The following is an 18,082-nucleotide window of genomic DNA, read 5'->3' on the forward strand; positions in this document are numbered from 1 at the left end:
CGAAACGATAAAGTAGTGTGTGACGATGTGCTTTTCACTCAAATTTTCGATTTTTCCTATGTATTTCAAAAACACGAAATAAAAGAAAAGAAGAAGAAAAGAAAAACACACAGTGATAACGACAAATTTCGCAAAGTAAAATTGGCACTTTTCTGTAGTCGAACTTTTATTATTTTTTCTTACTCTTTAATAAAGGAAAATCCAACAAAAATAAATACGAAAAATCATCAACATCATTCAAAACATGAATTTTCACTAGTGCAGTTAGTGTGTGTGTGTGGTTGGAAAACAATTTTCGCCCCCCATCGAAATAGATTGTTCTTGTGCATTAAAAATATTGTTTCGGAGCTTTTCACACAAGTTGCTTTTTTTTATTATTTGGATAGTCAAACCAACCAAAAAAGAAGAAGAAAATAATCGTATAGTGATATATTGAAAGGATAATAAGAAAATTGAGAGATAGAAAAGTCGAGATGCGACCCAATTTCAATGATAGAGTGACTTATTATGAGTGGAGTGGTTAGAAGAAGAAGAAGAGGAAAATAAAAATTCGAAAACAAGGAGAACATGCTTAATCAACACGGAGACACTTCAACTTCGATAGAAAAATAGAAGAGTAATATATACGGGCATTTTTGATAACAATCACCCACAATCTTGCACAGTTTCACACCATTTTTTTCTTCTGCTTTTCAATCCCTATTTCGTATCATTCTTCATTTCTGTACGGATATATCGCGCTTTGGACTTGTTGTGTTTTTTTTCTCTCGGGGTGTGGAGGAAATCGAAAGTGAACAATGCGAAAATTGTATCCAAATGAATATTCAATATTTGTTTTGTCCTCATGTCGCAATACGAACATTGAAAATGGAATTTTTTGGTGTAGATTTGGTGCTAGGCAATTTTCAGCCAGGCATACAACACAATATTTTCCCACTTTGACTGTAATCAAAAGGCATGCTGTCTGTGTTGCTGCCATATCGGCGACTTGATGTCATACTGATAACATTTTCATTTCAATCGGCCCCTGTACGATTGGTGCCAACAAATTTTAATTCGTCTATTCTCCCTCGTCGCCACCGAATTCGATTTCCAAACATCAAATTGATGAGAAAAAAAAAGAACGACGACGACGTCGAACCAAAATCCAGTCACGTTTCCGAATAAATCCAACAGCATGCAATCAAATCTTTATTCAATTATGGGCTGTATTAACCGCTCAACGGAATCAATTAGACATTTTTTCGTCTCATCTTCAGTAGATTGTTTCTCGGGTAACTTTTTCCGGGAGATTGCATGAGTGAAACGATTGAACGAAACAATAACAAAAGAAAAAAACAAAAGAAAAACTTAAAAAAGGAGAAAAATAAAAGAACAAGAAAAACAAAATGATCCAAAGTTACGATAATTTCCCCCATAAATCAGCCCATATGTGAAAAACTCACTTGGAAACATTTCCATTTGGTTTCTTCTTTTTATCTCCCAGACCATAGCTTTTCCAAAATTTAGATAACAATAACAACAAACAAAAAAACTACAATGATTGACGGCATTCCTATAAAACGAATGAAACACGACATGATAGCGATCGCAATGAATTTAAAACCATTTTAGAAACGAATCTGCCAAGAACAAAGTAGCCAAATAATAATAATAATAATAATAATAAAAAAAAATCCCAAAGTGACCAAAAAAACAACCCACAACAACAACAGCAACAAACTAAACCAATTCAATCCAACCATTTCTCATCGTTCTCTATTGAACTAAGTGAGAGTTCGCGCATCTAAAAATCTATATAAGCAAATGCTTTAACATGTGTGAATTCATAAAATAGAAGAAGAAAAAAAACCACATTTAATATACGAACAATTAGAAAGTTTTCATCGTGCGTGTAAAGAGTTTAGAAGAGAATTTTTTTTTTCAAATGTAGACGTATAACTACATACATATAAAACACGGATATTCGCCCTCCAAAACTCAAGTAATAAATGCCAAGCAAAGCATAGACAGCACACACACACAGAGCAACAAAACATCTTCGAAATTATCGAACTAGTATGATTGATAACAATAATTTCATGGATCAGTTATATCACAATTCTGGTAAGTTCAACATGAAAATAAGCGAGATATTCAAACGAACGACTTATTCGGAAAATTCGTGATCAACTTGCAAATAGAATCAAACGAACTTTTGACACGAGCACAAGTTACGTTTCAAAGGAATATTCATTTTTGGTAAACAAGATGAATCGTGATACAGAATCCGTAACTGTATTACAGATTCATTTGGATAGAAGAAGAAAAGGAAAACAGAGAAGAGGAGGAGAAAAGCGATGTATGCGTATATGCGTATATGCGTACGTGATAAGAAATGCACGGAAAATCCATTGGTTTTTGTTTCATTATTGAGTGTGACAAAAAAAAACGTCGCAAAAACTTGTTCGTAACCTACGTTCCGTTAACTATTACATATTTGTTTTTGCCTAGGAGTCAAAGCAATTCGTAATGCAATGAAAACCACATTTTTAGCATTTACCATATCAATTTAATTTGTGATAATGGAAATGTAAATGGTGAAAAACACACCCGCAGGATGAAAATGAATTGTCGACAATTTTTGTCACAACATTTCGAACGTAAAAAATTGAATCATCATGAATGGCGTTGGTGTGAAAGTATTTGTCGTGGTTGCTATGCACATATGGCACACGAAAATCGGCTCGCACAACAGCAGAGAATATCGGCTTACGAAGACATCAAAACAAGGCAATGAGAATGAGAGTGAGAGCGTGTTCTATCGAAATGATGATGCAAACAAACCGAATCGTGCTTACCTAACTCCATCTGACATTCCGAAAAAAAAAACCATGCTGGATATTATGCAAAGTATAGACATCATTGCGATTGCCGCGCGAGCGTTCCTCTTTCTTGCTGTGTGTATGGATGAATATTGTGCGTGTATTTTATACGTCACAAGAGAGTTGCAGAGGGAGGTTGGTCGCAAATGCACAGCGCTCAATACAGGCATTATAATTTGGCTAAATTCAGGATGTTATACTTTGCATAATACCAAATGTCATGTCTAAAATTAGGCAAATATTTTCTTCACCACCCCCCCCCAATGGCATAATGTCCATGTTGTTCTTCGATAAAAATAAAACACGTTGAACTTGTGACATTTTCCACACTTTATCATTTCCCGTTTATTCTCGTCATTGTTTCTTATTACGTAGGGGACCAGCATGAATATTGTAAATCTGACAACTCTGATTCGAATCAGGCAGCCGAAAATAGTTCAGCCAGGAAAAGTACATTTCAAACGCAACAAACGGGCAGTGATTTCAATAGGGTTGCAAACCAAAAGCGAAATCAAGAGAATAATCATCGCAACGGACATAGCGAAAGCCCAACATCAAATCTTATTCAACAAGTGTCAAAGCAAATTAATAACAGTAGCAGCCGAGGAAATTCACCAAACGAAAACGAAACAAAGGCCAAACCACAGCAGCAGCAGCAGCAAGCGGCATCCTCACCGTCACCGGACACAACAATTAGTGTCGGCAGTTCAGCGTCTACAGCAATCCGAGCCGAATCAAATTTCGACGCCAATTTTGTTAACGACGACGACGACGCGGCCGCCGACGACGCCGACACAGCGGCCCAACCATTACAACCACAAATCAAACAGAAGCAACAGCAGCATCAGTCGGTAACGGTTGAAAAACCAATTACCGCTGGTTTATCGGCTGTCACAGCACCGCTCACATCATCTAAGCTAGAGAATAACAATAATAATAATAATAATAGGAACATCAGTGATTTAGTGTAAATTGCCATTATTTTTTATGCGTTCCTCACTTTCTACTTTCATCTCTTGTCGAATTCGAATTCGTTGATCTTAACTTTTATTACTTTCCGAATTTCCATTCACAGAGGACGGTCATTATTTTTCCGCAATCGTAAAATGGCGAGCAATTATAATGGTACTGCTAATGGAGGCATGGACACTCTCGGAATCGGAGGAATGGGCGGTCCAGCGCCATCCACAACCGCCACAGCCATTGCCGGTGCAACACAGTCAACGATACCGGCACCACCAAAAAGACCCGTTCGACGCGGCGGTAAAGCCCAACCCGAACGACCCGTTCGGGCGCTTTTCTGTTTGGGTCTCAAAAATCCCCTACGAAAACTGTGTATTGAAATAGTCGAATGGAAGTATCCTTTTTTTATGAAACAACCGAAAAGTGTCGCTTTCCCTCGGGATAGAAGATGAATCACTTGCAGAAAGTGAATTTATAACATATTCTGCAGTTTTGCTTGTCTACTATTTGAAAACATAACATTTTTTTCACGATTCAACACTGAAGACGTGTCAATCACGAAAATAAAGTTTTACAAACTTATCAAACATTTAATGTTTTTGAATCGATTTCTAGCGTTGCAAATGTAAATAATATGTTGCATCAATTGTCGACGCGCAAAACTGCAAGAGTATCGTAGCAAAACAACTTGCCATAAACATTTATGTGCCATTCATTTCCGTTTCATTTATTCTCATATTCAAAACTAAGAGAATATTTGCAATCAAATTTATTTTCCTTAATCTCAATCGTATCAACCATCATCATCATCATCATCATCATCACCACTACCAATTAATCGTCAACCAACAGAACATTTGAGTATATAATTTTGCTGACAATTTTTGCGAATTGTATAGCATTAGCCATATTCACACCGTATCCCTCTGGTGATTCAAATATAACAAATACGTCGTTAGAAAGTGTGGAGAATATATTTATGTTTATTTTTACCTCGGAATGTGTTATGAAAATTATTGCATTCGGTTTTGTGATGCATCCTGGTTCTTATTTACGAAACGGATGGAATTTATTAGATTTTTTCATCGTAGTCATTGGGTAAGTGATTAATGCGATTCACTTTTGTCATTTGAACGACAATTTTCGCCCAGCAGCGACTCTTTTCGTTCGGCGTTTGCAGTGTTGAATCGACGTATGTCGACAAATGGAAATTAATTATTGATTTGTGTGTGTGTGTGTTTTTCTTTGTTCCCAACAGAATGCTGAGTGCCCTTCTACAGAACATGATGCCGGATGGTTTCGATGTGAAAGCTTTAAGAGCATTTAGAGTGTTAAGACCATTGCGTTTAGTTTCAGGAGTTCCAAGTATGTGTTCTCGATTACAACATACAATAGATATTGTTGTTTAACCAAATGATGTTAAATTCTATACAGAAGAAAAAAAACATATCACACAATTAATATGGCTTGGTTTTTTTTTATTGCTTTGTGTTTCAGGTCTTCAAGTCGTACTGAATTCAATTCTTCGTGCTATGGTGCCTTTATTACATATTGCCCTTTTAGTCATATTTGTCATTATAATTTACGCTATTATTGGCTTAGAATTATTTTCCGGTAAGCTCCACGCAGCCTGCTACAACTCACAAACACAAGGTAACACCATTTCTTTGCGAGATTCTTCCCGCAATCCTTTTATATTGGTTGTATAAAATGTCAATCTACGCCAAAATATCTACATTTATTTAAAACAACAATAATCCAAATATTCTTCTTCACATTGACATTTCATTTACAGAGCTCATATCTGATCCTCAGCCGTGTAGTCCAGACGCAGGGGTTGGTTATAACTGTCCAATCGATCCAGACGATGTGAATAATAATTATGTTTGTACGTCAAAAAACGGTAAGGACGCATGGGATGGACCAAATGACGGCATCACGAATTTCGATAACTTTGGACTGGCCATGTTGACAGTGTTTCAGTGTATTACACTTGAAGGATGGACCGATGTTTTGTATGTATTTCTTTTAAAAATCATAGCTCATCAACATTTGATTCAATGAATTACACGTAATTTGTTTAGATATTGGATTCAAGATTCATCTGGTAATACATGGCAATGGATTTACTTCGTATCGATGGTTATTTTGGGTGCATTCTTCGTTATGAATCTAATTCTTGGTGTGTTGAGCGGGTGAGTACATTAGCTAAGAATGGTTTTGGTAGTTGAACAAAAAAAAAAAAAAAAAAAACAATAGTTCAGTTAAGCAAAGAAAACTTTTAAAAACTGTGGAAAAAAATGCACAACAATCCAATTAATTCCTACCTTTGCATACTTGATCCACCACAGAGAATTCTCAAAAGAGCGTACAAAGGCGAAAAATCGTGGTGATTTCCAGAAATTGCGCGAAAAGCAACAGATCGAAGAGGATCTGCGCGGCTATTTGGATTGGATAACACAAGCCGAAGACATTGAACCGGAGGCTGAAGGACCAATACTACAAAGTGGCAAAGGAAAAGTGCAAAATGATCTGATGGACTCGACCGATCAGCTGGGCGAAGAGATTGGTGAACGTTTGCAAGAGCATTGGCTGAGAAAATGGAAAAAAGACTTTGATCGAATAAATCGACGGATGCGACGTGCCTGTCGAAAAGCCGTTAAATCGCAGGCATTTTACTGGATTATCATTTTATTAGTGTTTCTAAATACGGGCGTATTGGCCACCGAACATCACAATCAGCCGCCATTTCTTGATCGATTCCAAGACCGAACCAACATGGTGTTTGTAACACTGTTCACATTGGAAATGTTACTGAAAATATATAGTTTAGGTTTTCAAGGTTATTTTGTGTCGCTGTTCAATCGTTTCGATTGTTTTGTCGTGTTTGGCAGCATATTCGAAATGCTATTGACTGAATATGAATTGATGCCACCGCTTGGATTGTCCGTGTTGCGTTGTGTGCGTCTGTTACGTGTCTTCAAAGTGACCCGATACTGGCGATCACTATCCAATTTGGTCGCCTCACTGCTGAACTCCATCCAATCGATTGCATCACTTTTGTTGCTGCTCTTCCTGTTCATTGTGATATTCTCATTGCTGGGCATGCAAGTGTTTGGCGGCCGATTCAATTTCAATGAACAAGAAGTCAAACCACGGTCCAATTTTGATACGTTTTGGCAAAGTTTACTGACGGTATTCCAGGTAAGTGATAAAAGTTATATGATGCAAAACACTGGCCGAACTGTTCAATTAAATTTAATGCGCAATTTCTTATCCCTCGATATTCTAGATATTGACTGGTGAAGATTGGAATGCAGTTATGTATAACGGTATTCTGGCATATGATGGCGTTGGATTCAAAGGTGCTGTTGCTAGCATTTATTTCATAATCCTATTCATTTGCGGTAACTACATTCTGCTGAACGTCTTCTTGGCCATTGCTGTCGATAATTTGGCCGATGCCGATTCACTCACCGAAGTGGTCAAAGAGGGTGTAAGTTCACAATTTTTTGCTTAACTCCATCTATGGCACATGAGAAATGAGTCTTCAAAACACTTTTTCGAATGAGACAATGTAGTCTCATATCTCTAAATATTTCAAAATTTGTACAAATTCATCAAAACACTACTAATATGAATTTGAATACTTGTAGGAAGATGAAAACAAATCAAAATCGCACAGTCCGACGCCGATGCTTGACGATTTGGATGATTTACATGACATCGAAATCGATGATATCGATGAAAACTTGTGAGTGTGACACAAACAATTGCATTTTTTCGAGAAAAAAAAATCACGTGATTTCACTTGATTTTCATATTTATCTACCTTTTTTTTTCAATTTTCCATCGATTTTTTCATCTTTCTATGGTAAAATATCCGGTTTCGAAAATCAATCTGCTACTGTTCCACCAGCCGGAGTGACGAAGAATCGTTTTCGGAGACAAAGATTCGTTTGGAAGACGATGAAGGCTACGAAGATGATGGTCAAGGTAAAATTTGTGTTGGTCAGTTCGTCTTGTGTTGTGTGCTTCATTTTTTTTTTCTTCTGAAATTTCGTTCATATATTCTTATTATTGAGAATTGAGAATTTATAATTGAGAATTGAGAAATGTTTTCCGTTTGTAATCAGTTTGAGTTGAGTTAGAAAAGAGATAGGTGAAAAGAAAAAAAAACACAGAAAAAAACTGTTTCGTCAGTTAGTTGTAGTTAGGCTCAATGTTTAGAAGTATAAATGTATGTATATCGAAAAACGAAAACAAATCGCACATTTAGAAAAACGAAAGGATTATAATCATGAAACAGTGACAACAGCACGACCGCGCCGGCTATCTGAAGTGAGCATCAAAACGACGGCCAAGCCACTGCCCAAGGAAAAAGCCTTTTTCCTAATACCACACACAAACAGGTAACAGTAGCAACGCAACGTAATCACTGGCATTTAACCAAAAAAAAAATAAATCAATAAATAAGGCATCGATGCACACACACAGGATAGCGGGATAAAAAAAATAACCAATTTCGTCGACACCTTGGCACACAAATAAAAATACAAATCCAGTGGTTCAGCTCACGCCACTGTACCTGCTTTCATGTCTTATACTGTAGGGCATCGCATAGAAACTAGTTAAAAAGCAATGTGTCTGTCCCATATCGATTCATTTAAAAATCAAATCAATATTTTTGTTGCTCAATCATATCGAACTATGTTTCTTTTTCGATGGAACAATCCATACAGACCAAGAAGAAGAATCAAAAGAAATCATTGAAAATGGTGAAGACAATAATAATACAACCGTATCGGCAAGACCGCGACGAATGTCGGAAATTCAAGATCCACCCACGCCCATTCTGCCGATCCCGGAAGGATCTTCTTACTTTATATTGTCACAAAGTAACAGGTGTGATGAAACCCAAAACCGATCGTTCAATTTACGAAAAAAAAACACACGCACACACACACACTCTCCACAATTCCAATTTTTACCAAACAGCAAAAAAAACAAAAACGTTTGATATAACTCAATTATTATCCTTATTCACAGCCATTTGTTTCGAATGATAAAAAAAAGGAACCGCTAATCGCTTATGTAGATGATTTGTTCGTGAGCTCGTTGAAAATTTGTTCGCCATATTACTCCAAAATACCCATTGCTAGTTCCCCACGCCCCTCAAAAGACAATTGATTTTTGATATTCTTTTGCTAAATAAAAAAAAAACGAAAAACAAAATTCAGTGACCACTAACAAACAACAAAACCTTGGTTTCAATTGCACGCAAGCACCGAACAAAAACATTGTGTCTCCGTTTCATCCCAGATCAATCAAAGCCAATCGTGCAATGTATTTGCCCTTGAAGTGTTACAGTTTTTGAATATCCTGAAAACTCCCATTTTGCTTCAAACATTTTATTTGCACTTGATCATTAACGATGTCGACAACAAACACTATCCATTTTGGAAGATCAATACATTTTGTTCAGCTTCATAAAATGTCAATCAGTCCCGTGTTTTCATCCTATGTCTGCCTTTATAGTAGCTATATTGACTAGTGCCAGTTCTTTTTGCCCTTTCATTCAATACGAAGTATATTAACAGATTTTTTTGTATCTATTTTCCCCCCCACTTCACTCGTGTATCCAATAATGCTGCAGATTTCGAGTATTTTGCCATTGGCTAGTAAATCACAGCACATTCGGAAATGTCATATTGCTATGTATCATGTGCTCCTCAGCACTGTTAGCAGTTGAGAAGCCAATTGAACCTCCTGGACAAGTAATTTTTTTGTGACTTTTCTTTTCAATTTTTTTTTTATTTTCGTAGATTTTTTTTTTTCATTAATTTGAAAAATATTTTATGTGTTTTTTCTCTCTTTTTTTTAATTTTTCAAACCCAAATATTCACTTATAATATTAATAACTGATTTCTACTTTGACTCTCTTATGATAGACACTCAAATATCTCGATTACATCTTTGTGTTCATCTTCACCGTGGAGCTACTATTGAAATTAATCACATACGGATTCATACTGCACAAAGGATCATTTTGTCGATCAGCATTTAATTTACTTGATTTGCTAGTCGTTGTGGTATCACTGATATCCGTCTATACAGAGTAAGTACAACTCGATTTTTGTAAAGACTATTTTGATTTATTATTCAAGAGAATTATGATGTTTCTGGTGCCGGATCTGGGCACGTGTAAGCCGTGCATTTGTACGTAGCGGCACAAGGCTGAAATGATAAATTCAATGCATTGAGGCGGCAAAAGAACGATTTGCACAGGGCGGCACTGCTTTTAAACAATATCCAGATCCGGCAACGGATTTTTTAAGCTCTTTTTTTATTTCTTACTCTATTATTATTCTTTTTTTCTCACTTCTATTCTATTTTATCCCTTATGTCCATTTTCTCCTTTTTTGTTCCACATCCCGCCGTCACCAGTCTCCTACCAGCTGCAAGTGAAACAGGTGGTAAAAAGAGTAGCGGCAGTGCAACATTGGGCTCCATCAAAATTCTTCGAGTCTTCCGTGTGCTGAGACCGTTACGTGCCATCAATCGTGCCAAAGGGCTTAAGGTAATTGCATTCGTTTACCAGTTTGTTGTTGTCATTTAACTAATAGTAAAACACCACAAAAAAAAACGTACGAAAGAAATTCTACCAAAATTAGCTAATATTCATTATCAAAGGCGGTAAAATCAGCGGATGCATCAAAGAGATGTACTTGTACGATTCCTCACAAATCGTTTAAATACGTCGTGTGAAAAACTCAATGCGTCAGCCCGTGTGGATAAGCATTCACTGTGATTGAATTGATGACTTTTATTGTCCTGTTCAACTGGAGTGGTTTTCTTTTTCTTTCGAATAACGACCCTTTCAGTTGGTGTCTACTTTTTTTTTGAAGCAATCCAAAAAAAAAAACAGTTCCTCGAAGTATTTCGAAGGAGAAAAAACTTTTTCCATCATCCATAATATTGTCTAAAAAAAATGTTCAAGCATTTTCAGAAGAAAAAAAAAACAAACAAGCAAATGTGTATTGCTCTCAAAAACCATCGAAGGAGGAGAAGATTATATTGCGGCGGAAACCCTGTATAGTTTTAATTTGTTTTTTTTTAATCTGTCATTTTTTTGATTAAACATTTTTAATTTTGAATTTCTATCAAAGAAGAACTTGCATTCATAAAATCGATCGACGGGACGAAATGTTTCTTGAAACAAAAATAAACTTGTTGCAAATCGTAAATGCAATGGGGGCTGTAACACACATGCACTCAGTTAACTCTCACTGTAATTCTATCGAACAACAACAAAACACAAAAACACTATAAGAGTGCTTCTGTAATTGAAAGTAGTAAATGTTGTCGGTGTAAACTTTAAAGCTAAACACTTGTTAGTGTTTCGAATTATGCTACTTTTGGCTGTAGAAGAATTCCTAGAGTGAGCAAACGATTGGCTCGATGAAAATTGTGCGAAATTTTCCGGACTTTTGAAAGCGGTTGGACTTGAAATTATTTCTCCTTGAATGTGCTTTAATAGTTCAAGAAAACTATAAAAAAATTATTGGATTTTTTTTCTTCTGTCTCTCATTGTCTTTGTCAAAAAGTAATGACATTTTATTATGTTCTAAAACGATCCAACCGACCACTTTGTTTTGATTGTCTTTTAAGATTTTGCGTTTCGTAATGATTTTATGTTTTGACAACGGAATGTAGACCGGACTCATAAAAATGAAGACAACGTACGAACAAGGCATTCGAATGTCTGCATCACATTTGTCTCGAATACAGTCCGCCATTTTTCGTTCGTGTTTTCCTTTTATGTTTCATTGTTATTTCTCTCTGTTTACTGTTGCATTCATCTCATTCCGATCATTTTGATTTCTTTTCATTCATTTTTTTCTTCTTTCTTTCTTTCATAACGGGAAACAAATGTTATTTTTTTCTTTCTTTCTCTCTCTCTCTCTCTCTCTTTCTCTCTTGGAATTTCGTTTCATTACTGTAGCATGTAGTGCAGTGTGTTATAGTCGCTGTAAAGACTATATGGAATATTGTACTTGTAACATGTCTTCTTCAATTCATGTTTGCTGTTATAGGAGTACAATTGTTTAAGGTAGGCAATGTTCTTTTTTAACAGACGTCAACTCAACTAGAATCGAAAAAAAAACAAACCTTTTATTGGATAAAAAAATAAACAAACAACTGAATAAAGGCCAATATAAAATGATTGCAACCAAATACAAATACAATCCCAATTGCACAAACGAGTCTAAATATACCGAATATACCAAAACATTGAAAATTATCAATCAAAATATGCTTCACGCAAGCTAAGAACTAAACAATACGTTTTCTTTTAGCATTTTTTTATTCATATTTATCGAACATTATATGGTTTTGTTCCTATTTTGTGTTTTATTCATTGATTGCATTCGTTTTGTGTCCATCTTTTTTTTTATTTAAAGTTTTTTTCTTTCGTCAAACCAAACAACAATGTATTCGATAAGGACATTGTCGCAGAATTTATTTGATGACAATCGAAATGGAATTTCCATCAAATGACAGTTTAAATACAGCATGCCTTGGACGGCCAACTAAAGTACAGGATTTACTGTCGATTTCTTCTTTGGAAGAAAAATATCGAATTTCAAATTTTCCTTCGCCTTTTACTTCGGAAAAATTTCCGAATTTACCGCCCGCACTATTTTTTGCTCAGTTTCTCACAGCACTCCTTCATTTCAAAGAAGCTACGATCGAACTGTGGTGGTGAAATTGGCGTGATTTTCACTGTTGTTCAATAGGAAATTCAACGTTACATTCAGCTCATTTGAATTTTTGATGATCCAATCAAATGCGTACCACATGGTTTTATGCATCGCATTTATTTCTTCGTTTGTGTCATTAATCTATTCAGCAGCACTTCGATGTAATCTACATCGCATTTTTGCGCACAGTCATCGCAAAAACCAAAGAAGACGAATCCACTCGAATGTCATTCATTCTTGAGGTCAACGTACTCGTAAACATAAACGAATTTTTCGTGAAGTCTGTCATAAGGAAATGATCCCACTTTGTTAAATGGCTCAAGGGGCTTCAGTGAAGTTTTCGATATCTTTTTCCCGTCATTGAATATTTTACAATGAGATGTAAAATTGAATCCAAATCAATCACAATATTTCATTTTTGATGCTGATCTCTGCTCATTTCGAGTGAAAAAAAGAAATGTATTTCAATAAGAATTTGAAATATTTGATCTGCATGTTTTCCTAATTTTCAATTCAAAATTTCTTCAAAATGGCAAAAACTTGGCAAGAACGCTCTCGTTCTTAAGCCAGAACGTCTTATGCAGAAACGTTTTTATTCAAGAAAAAATCTCTGATGAAATCCTTCGAATTCACAGCATCCATGTCAATTATTCAAACGAGCAAGCGAGAAAATTTTATGCTTTCGAACATCGAATGCTTGATTCTGTGAACATGAACTTGTACGAATTTAGAATACCGACAGAAAAAACAATCAAATAACTTTAACATCTACCATTTTTAATGCCGTAATCAATCCGTTTGCTACTTATGCTCCAAGTATTTGGTATCGGTTCCATTGAACTTGATTATCTTGTTAGATTATTATTGTTTTGTTTTATCAATTTGTTCTCTTATTTTCTCTGTAAAATGTAATGGTTTTCATATCATTGTTTTAGTTTTCCGTATTATCGTGTGCTGTGTTTTATTTTAAAATTTAACTTTTGATTTGTGTTAAGTTTGGTTTTGATTTTGAGTTTATATTTTTTTTCTTTCTGTTTTTGATCCGTAGTCAAGTGATTATTACCTTAATCTTCATTGGGTTTCTAGCCTGAACAAAAAGAAAAACAATACAAACACCATAACAAATGCACAAAAATAAATCCGCATCGTGGCTTGATGTGATTCGTCATGTTATTTGGTGTGCGTGTGAGTCTGTGTGTGTGTGTGTGTGTGCGGGCCGAACCGAACAATAACAAATAATGTCCATTAAATTATATCATTGTGACATGTCAATAATTATAATAATAATCGATCAATTCATGGAAATTTTGTTTTGTTTTAAATATTCCATAATCCATCATCGACATATATATGTATATTCCCGAAATTCTATACCTTATATCGTCATAAAGTAAAATATTCGTTTGCCAAACACCTTGCAATGGCGCTTCCTACTCTTACGTTCTACCGATAAAATGACAAATATTGCTCCCGATTTCATTGCAAACCAAAATGCTTGTGAGACTGCATCAATGCATACACTTTTGCTTTGCCAAACCAATTTCATTCGAACCCATTGTGTTTGCAAATTATTACAAACAATCGAACATGTGGAGCCCAAAAAACCAATGCTGATTTGCAAATGTATCCAATGAGTTTTTTTTTTAAATTATTTTCAAGCCAAACACAAATCGGAATTATGCGTGCAACAAGTTAGTTTGTGCTTCTTTTTTTTGCAAACAAGCTGTCCAATCCTATTTTTGAGGTTAAACGAATCATTTTAATTAGACAAAGAAAAAAAAAGTGAAACAAAAAGAAATTTGTGTGTGAGCCCCCTTTGCATTAATCTTTCGTGTTTATGTGCGTGTATTCTTTTTATCCATTCATAAACCAAAGCTGACAAGCATCTAGTATAAAAAAAGCGTGTGTTTTATTCCCTCCGCCCGAAAATCCCATAGTTTTTGCACTTGTTTTTGTCATTTAAAGCTTTCACTCTCTTCGACGATACCGTACCAATTTTCAAATGCAATCAACATCGTTGATTCAACGAAGACAATTTCCAATTTTTCTACACTTTTAGCGACCTTTAGAAGATGAGGGACATCTTCATCTCTTTACTGCACTTAATATTCATTACTGGCAAAGGAAATAGAAATGATTCCGATCGAAAAAGTGACACTTTTTCTTTGGTTTTGACCAAAATTTGGTCACCAAATAACCCTTTTGAAGAATAAAAAAGTTTCATTACATTTATTGGCAATGAAAAGGGATAGGGTATTCCATTCATTTTTCATTTACACTTTCATATGATTGAGTTTAAATACAAAGAAACTTGGTGTAGAGTCCACTGTAGCTAAAGTTGTTGTCGTCTCTATAAAAGAGTAACGACAATTTTAAATTGATTCCGCATTTTATCTTCACCAAAATAAAAGGAGTCACTTAAACAATGGAACATTTAAAGCCTTTCAGAAAAGTTATAATTTAATATTCATTTTCGAGTTCCTATAACTTAGTACCAACACAACATTTCTTAACGGCAGCGACTTAGTTCACCTTCAGTTTCTTTCACTCTTTCACACATTTTCTTTTTCGAATACATTGCACCAAATGGCTTCAATAAAATAGTAGCTTGTAGCCTAGGGGAAATTGATACAAAATCATTTTGTGTCAAATTGAAAAAATTCCAAATTATTTTTTGTCTTTATCAGATTTCGGTATGAAAATACTCGTAACCGATCACTTTAGGAAATCAATATTGTCCGATTTTTCGCTACCAAAAAATCTTTCAATAATAACATCATTTGAAATAGTATGGGCAACCCCATCAAAAGTGATTTCGTGCTGAAAATTTACCGATTCATTTCACATCATTTACCCCAAATTGGCCAAAAATTCATGTGGTTCATTTCGTGTAAAGAAAGCTTTTGATGACATGTAATGAGTACAAAAAAAAAACTTTAGTGCCTAGTAGGTACTGCCTACCACTGGAGCGAAAAAAGAAATAAAAAAAAACGCCAAAAAAATCCGATTGAATTTTCTAAAATAAGTTTGGAGTGTTTTTCCCCCTTTGCTTCTAGCCCTCTCCTGTCTCTTTCTCTCTTTCTCTTCATTCCCGCCTCAACTTTTTTTTTTTTTTCGTCCACAATTGCTTTATGATTAGTTTTATTTTTGTTTTGCTTCGTTTGAAATCATAGATTTAAAAAAAAAAATACTACTCAATCAGAAAAATGCGGCGCAAACAAAGACACTTTGCTTTTTCCCATTTGTATTGAACTACAAGACACACCTGTTGATAATGAATATTGAATTGTGAATGCATTTTACAAGAATAAGAAGAAAAAAGAACTAGAATTTTTTTTTGACATCACCTCATAAAATAATATACATATTCAGTGAAACAAACAAACTTTTGCTCTATGATTTTATTGTTGTTATATTTTTCCATACCTGTGCTGCTGAATCCGATTGAATATCCGATGCGATCTGAACCAATCGATTGAATGAATATGTCTCAACTACGACCGAAAACCGAATGAAAAAAAAAAAAAAAATCTCTTCCTCCAAATACGTGTGTGTGTGCGCTAATTCGTCCTTTTTTTGGCTATCTCTATACATTTTTTTTATTCGTAACACGTGGAAAAAAAAACACATCGTCCAAATGCGACCGCATTTTGACCCCTCCATTTACTTTTGAACGAACACAAACAAAATACCCCATAATTACGGAATGGATTTTGCGGAATGTGTGACGCTATTTACCAACAATAAAACGGCTTGAAATAAAAAAAAAAACAACCCCGATCAAAAAACAACCAATAACATTTTTTTTTGTGCAACAAACGTTTTTTTTTTCGTTCCAAATCGTTGTGATTTTGATTCGTACCTTTTTTTTCGGCACAATTTGTTTTTTGTTTTTCTCGATCTTGGTATCGCTACTTTTTTGGATTTACCTTTTTTTTGCACTGCACACCAACCGAACCAATCGACAAACAAACCAAATAGTATGTAGTGAAATGTGTTATTGTTGCAATTAAAACGATCGGTAACATTATGTTGGTTACATATCTGCTGCAATTTATGTTTGCTGTGATTGGGGTACAACTGTTCAAGGTAAAACCATTTTTAAAATCCAATGCACACAAAACTCTCTTAGCAAAATGTTAGACCAGAGTATAAAAAAAAAACAAACAAACAAACGCACGCACGATATCTGTCAATCTGTTCTTCTTTTTTTTTTTTGTTAAATGGATAATAACGTTCAGATAATGGCATGGCAGTATCTAGCTGTTTTTCTTATTGTTCGGTTATCGAAACAATGGAAAAGAGTCGCGGCTGATCCATTATCTGAATGCAGCTCGTACTTGATGGACATTTTTTTGTAGTAATTTAAAATGGATGAAACTGTCGCTTATGTTGCATTTTAATTGAATCCCAATATTCAAAATAGAATGTGTATTGAATTTCTCTTTATTTAATTTTTTTTTGTTCAAGGAGAAGAAAAAAAGCATTTTTTTTTTCAATGGTCATTTGGTTTCAAATAACACAAACATTGTTAATGTTTTATCTGATTGTTATTTTTTTCTAATTCGCCGACATCCAATTTGATCGTATTTTAATGAAGGGAAGAGAAAAGGAAAGTTTATCAATGCAGAAAAGAGAATGCTTCGTTAGAAACAAAGAGAAAACCGAACCAATCTGCGATTTTTAATGGTCTTTTCTCTCATTAAACTCCATTTTTTGTTTTTCATTTTTGACACAAAACTCGTTTTTTCGTCATTCTTCGAGAAACGTTGTTTTTTTTTCGATAGAAGTTTTTTTGAAAGCGATTGATTGACAACTCACTTCAACAGGAATTGCGCTAAAGAAATGAAAAATCTCCGTTGCATTTTTTTTTTCGAGACAGAAAAACTCCGTTTCACAATGCTTCATTGGTTCATTCACGCAAGGAACTATCATCAGGTTCTTGACAACATATCTGGTTCAAAGAATCTGTGTGTTTTTTTTTCTGTGTAAACAATGTAAAGGGGCAAGGCTTACTTAAGGCCAAACTATGCTGGCTCTTTTTTTTCATTTTCGCTAAACATTTCAATTCTTTGTTCAATATCTGTACAAATTGATTTTAAGACAAATGCATGTTTTACTCATGGAGACTGCTCTATGCATTGGCTTGGATGCGCTTTGCTTTTTCAAATGAACTACAACACACCAACAATCAAGTTGAACAAAACCAATGGAGAAAACCAGAGAACGACCTATAAATACAAAAGGAAACAAACCGAAAACTGAACTTTTCATTCTATCACATTTATCGAATGTTTTTTTTTTTAATATCTGCTTCTTTTTTATATAATTGTATACTTATAGCAATGATTTATTTTGGGTGTATGCATGTCAGCTCTATGGTAATGCACCGAGTTATGATAAAACGCTTTTATGTTATTTTCTGATATGTATGTTTACCATTGACATTGGTACATCTAACCGATCGATATTAACCGATTTCTATGTAGC

At 34.8% G+C, this 18,082-nt stretch overlaps 1 protein-coding gene across 6 annotated transcripts in view; it reads left to right on the top strand.

The window, feature by feature from the left end:
• Positions 1-18,082, top strand: part of LOC129574929 (muscle calcium channel subunit alpha-1) — a 28,825-nt gene continuing 10,743 nt past the window's right edge. Inside the window, exons 1-18 of one of the 6 annotated variants that reach the window (XM_055457602.1) lie at positions 1-616; positions 1,487-2,106; positions 3,240-3,831; positions 3,940-4,221; positions 4,680-4,925; positions 5,086-5,192; positions 5,325-5,480; positions 5,623-5,842; positions 5,912-6,022; positions 6,179-7,031; positions 7,120-7,323; positions 7,484-7,581; positions 7,747-7,823; positions 8,107-8,239; positions 9,484-9,604; positions 9,779-9,945; positions 10,275-10,407; positions 16,574-16,681. In XM_055457602.1, coding sequence (XP_055313577.1) covers positions 2,061-2,106; positions 3,240-3,831; positions 3,940-4,221; positions 4,680-4,925; positions 5,086-5,192; positions 5,325-5,480; positions 5,623-5,842; positions 5,912-6,022; positions 6,179-7,031; positions 7,120-7,323; positions 7,484-7,581; positions 7,747-7,823; positions 8,107-8,239; positions 9,484-9,604; positions 9,779-9,945; positions 10,275-10,407; positions 16,574-16,681 — 3,654 coding nt within the window. In that variant the 5' untranslated portion in view covers positions 1-616; positions 1,487-2,060. Of the gene's footprint in view, positions 617-1,486; positions 2,107-3,239; positions 3,832-3,939; positions 4,222-4,679; positions 4,926-5,085; positions 5,193-5,324; positions 5,481-5,622; positions 5,843-5,911; positions 6,023-6,178; positions 7,032-7,119; positions 7,324-7,483; positions 7,582-7,746; positions 7,824-8,106; positions 8,240-8,569; positions 8,733-9,483; positions 9,605-9,778; positions 9,946-10,274; positions 10,408-11,832; positions 11,941-16,573; positions 16,682-18,082 lie in introns of all 6 variants that reach the window. The other 5 variants (XM_055457599.1, XM_055457600.1, XM_055457601.1 and 2 more) reach the window with 5 other exon arrangements.

This window comes from Sitodiplosis mosellana, unplaced genomic scaffold (assembly GCF_009176505.1).
Source record: "Sitodiplosis mosellana isolate CC-2019 unplaced genomic scaffold, AAFC_SMos_1.0 Smas_scaffold_6165, whole genome shotgun sequence".
In the NCBI taxonomy this organism is placed as follows: domain Eukaryota; kingdom Metazoa; phylum Arthropoda; class Insecta; order Diptera; family Cecidomyiidae; genus Sitodiplosis; species Sitodiplosis mosellana.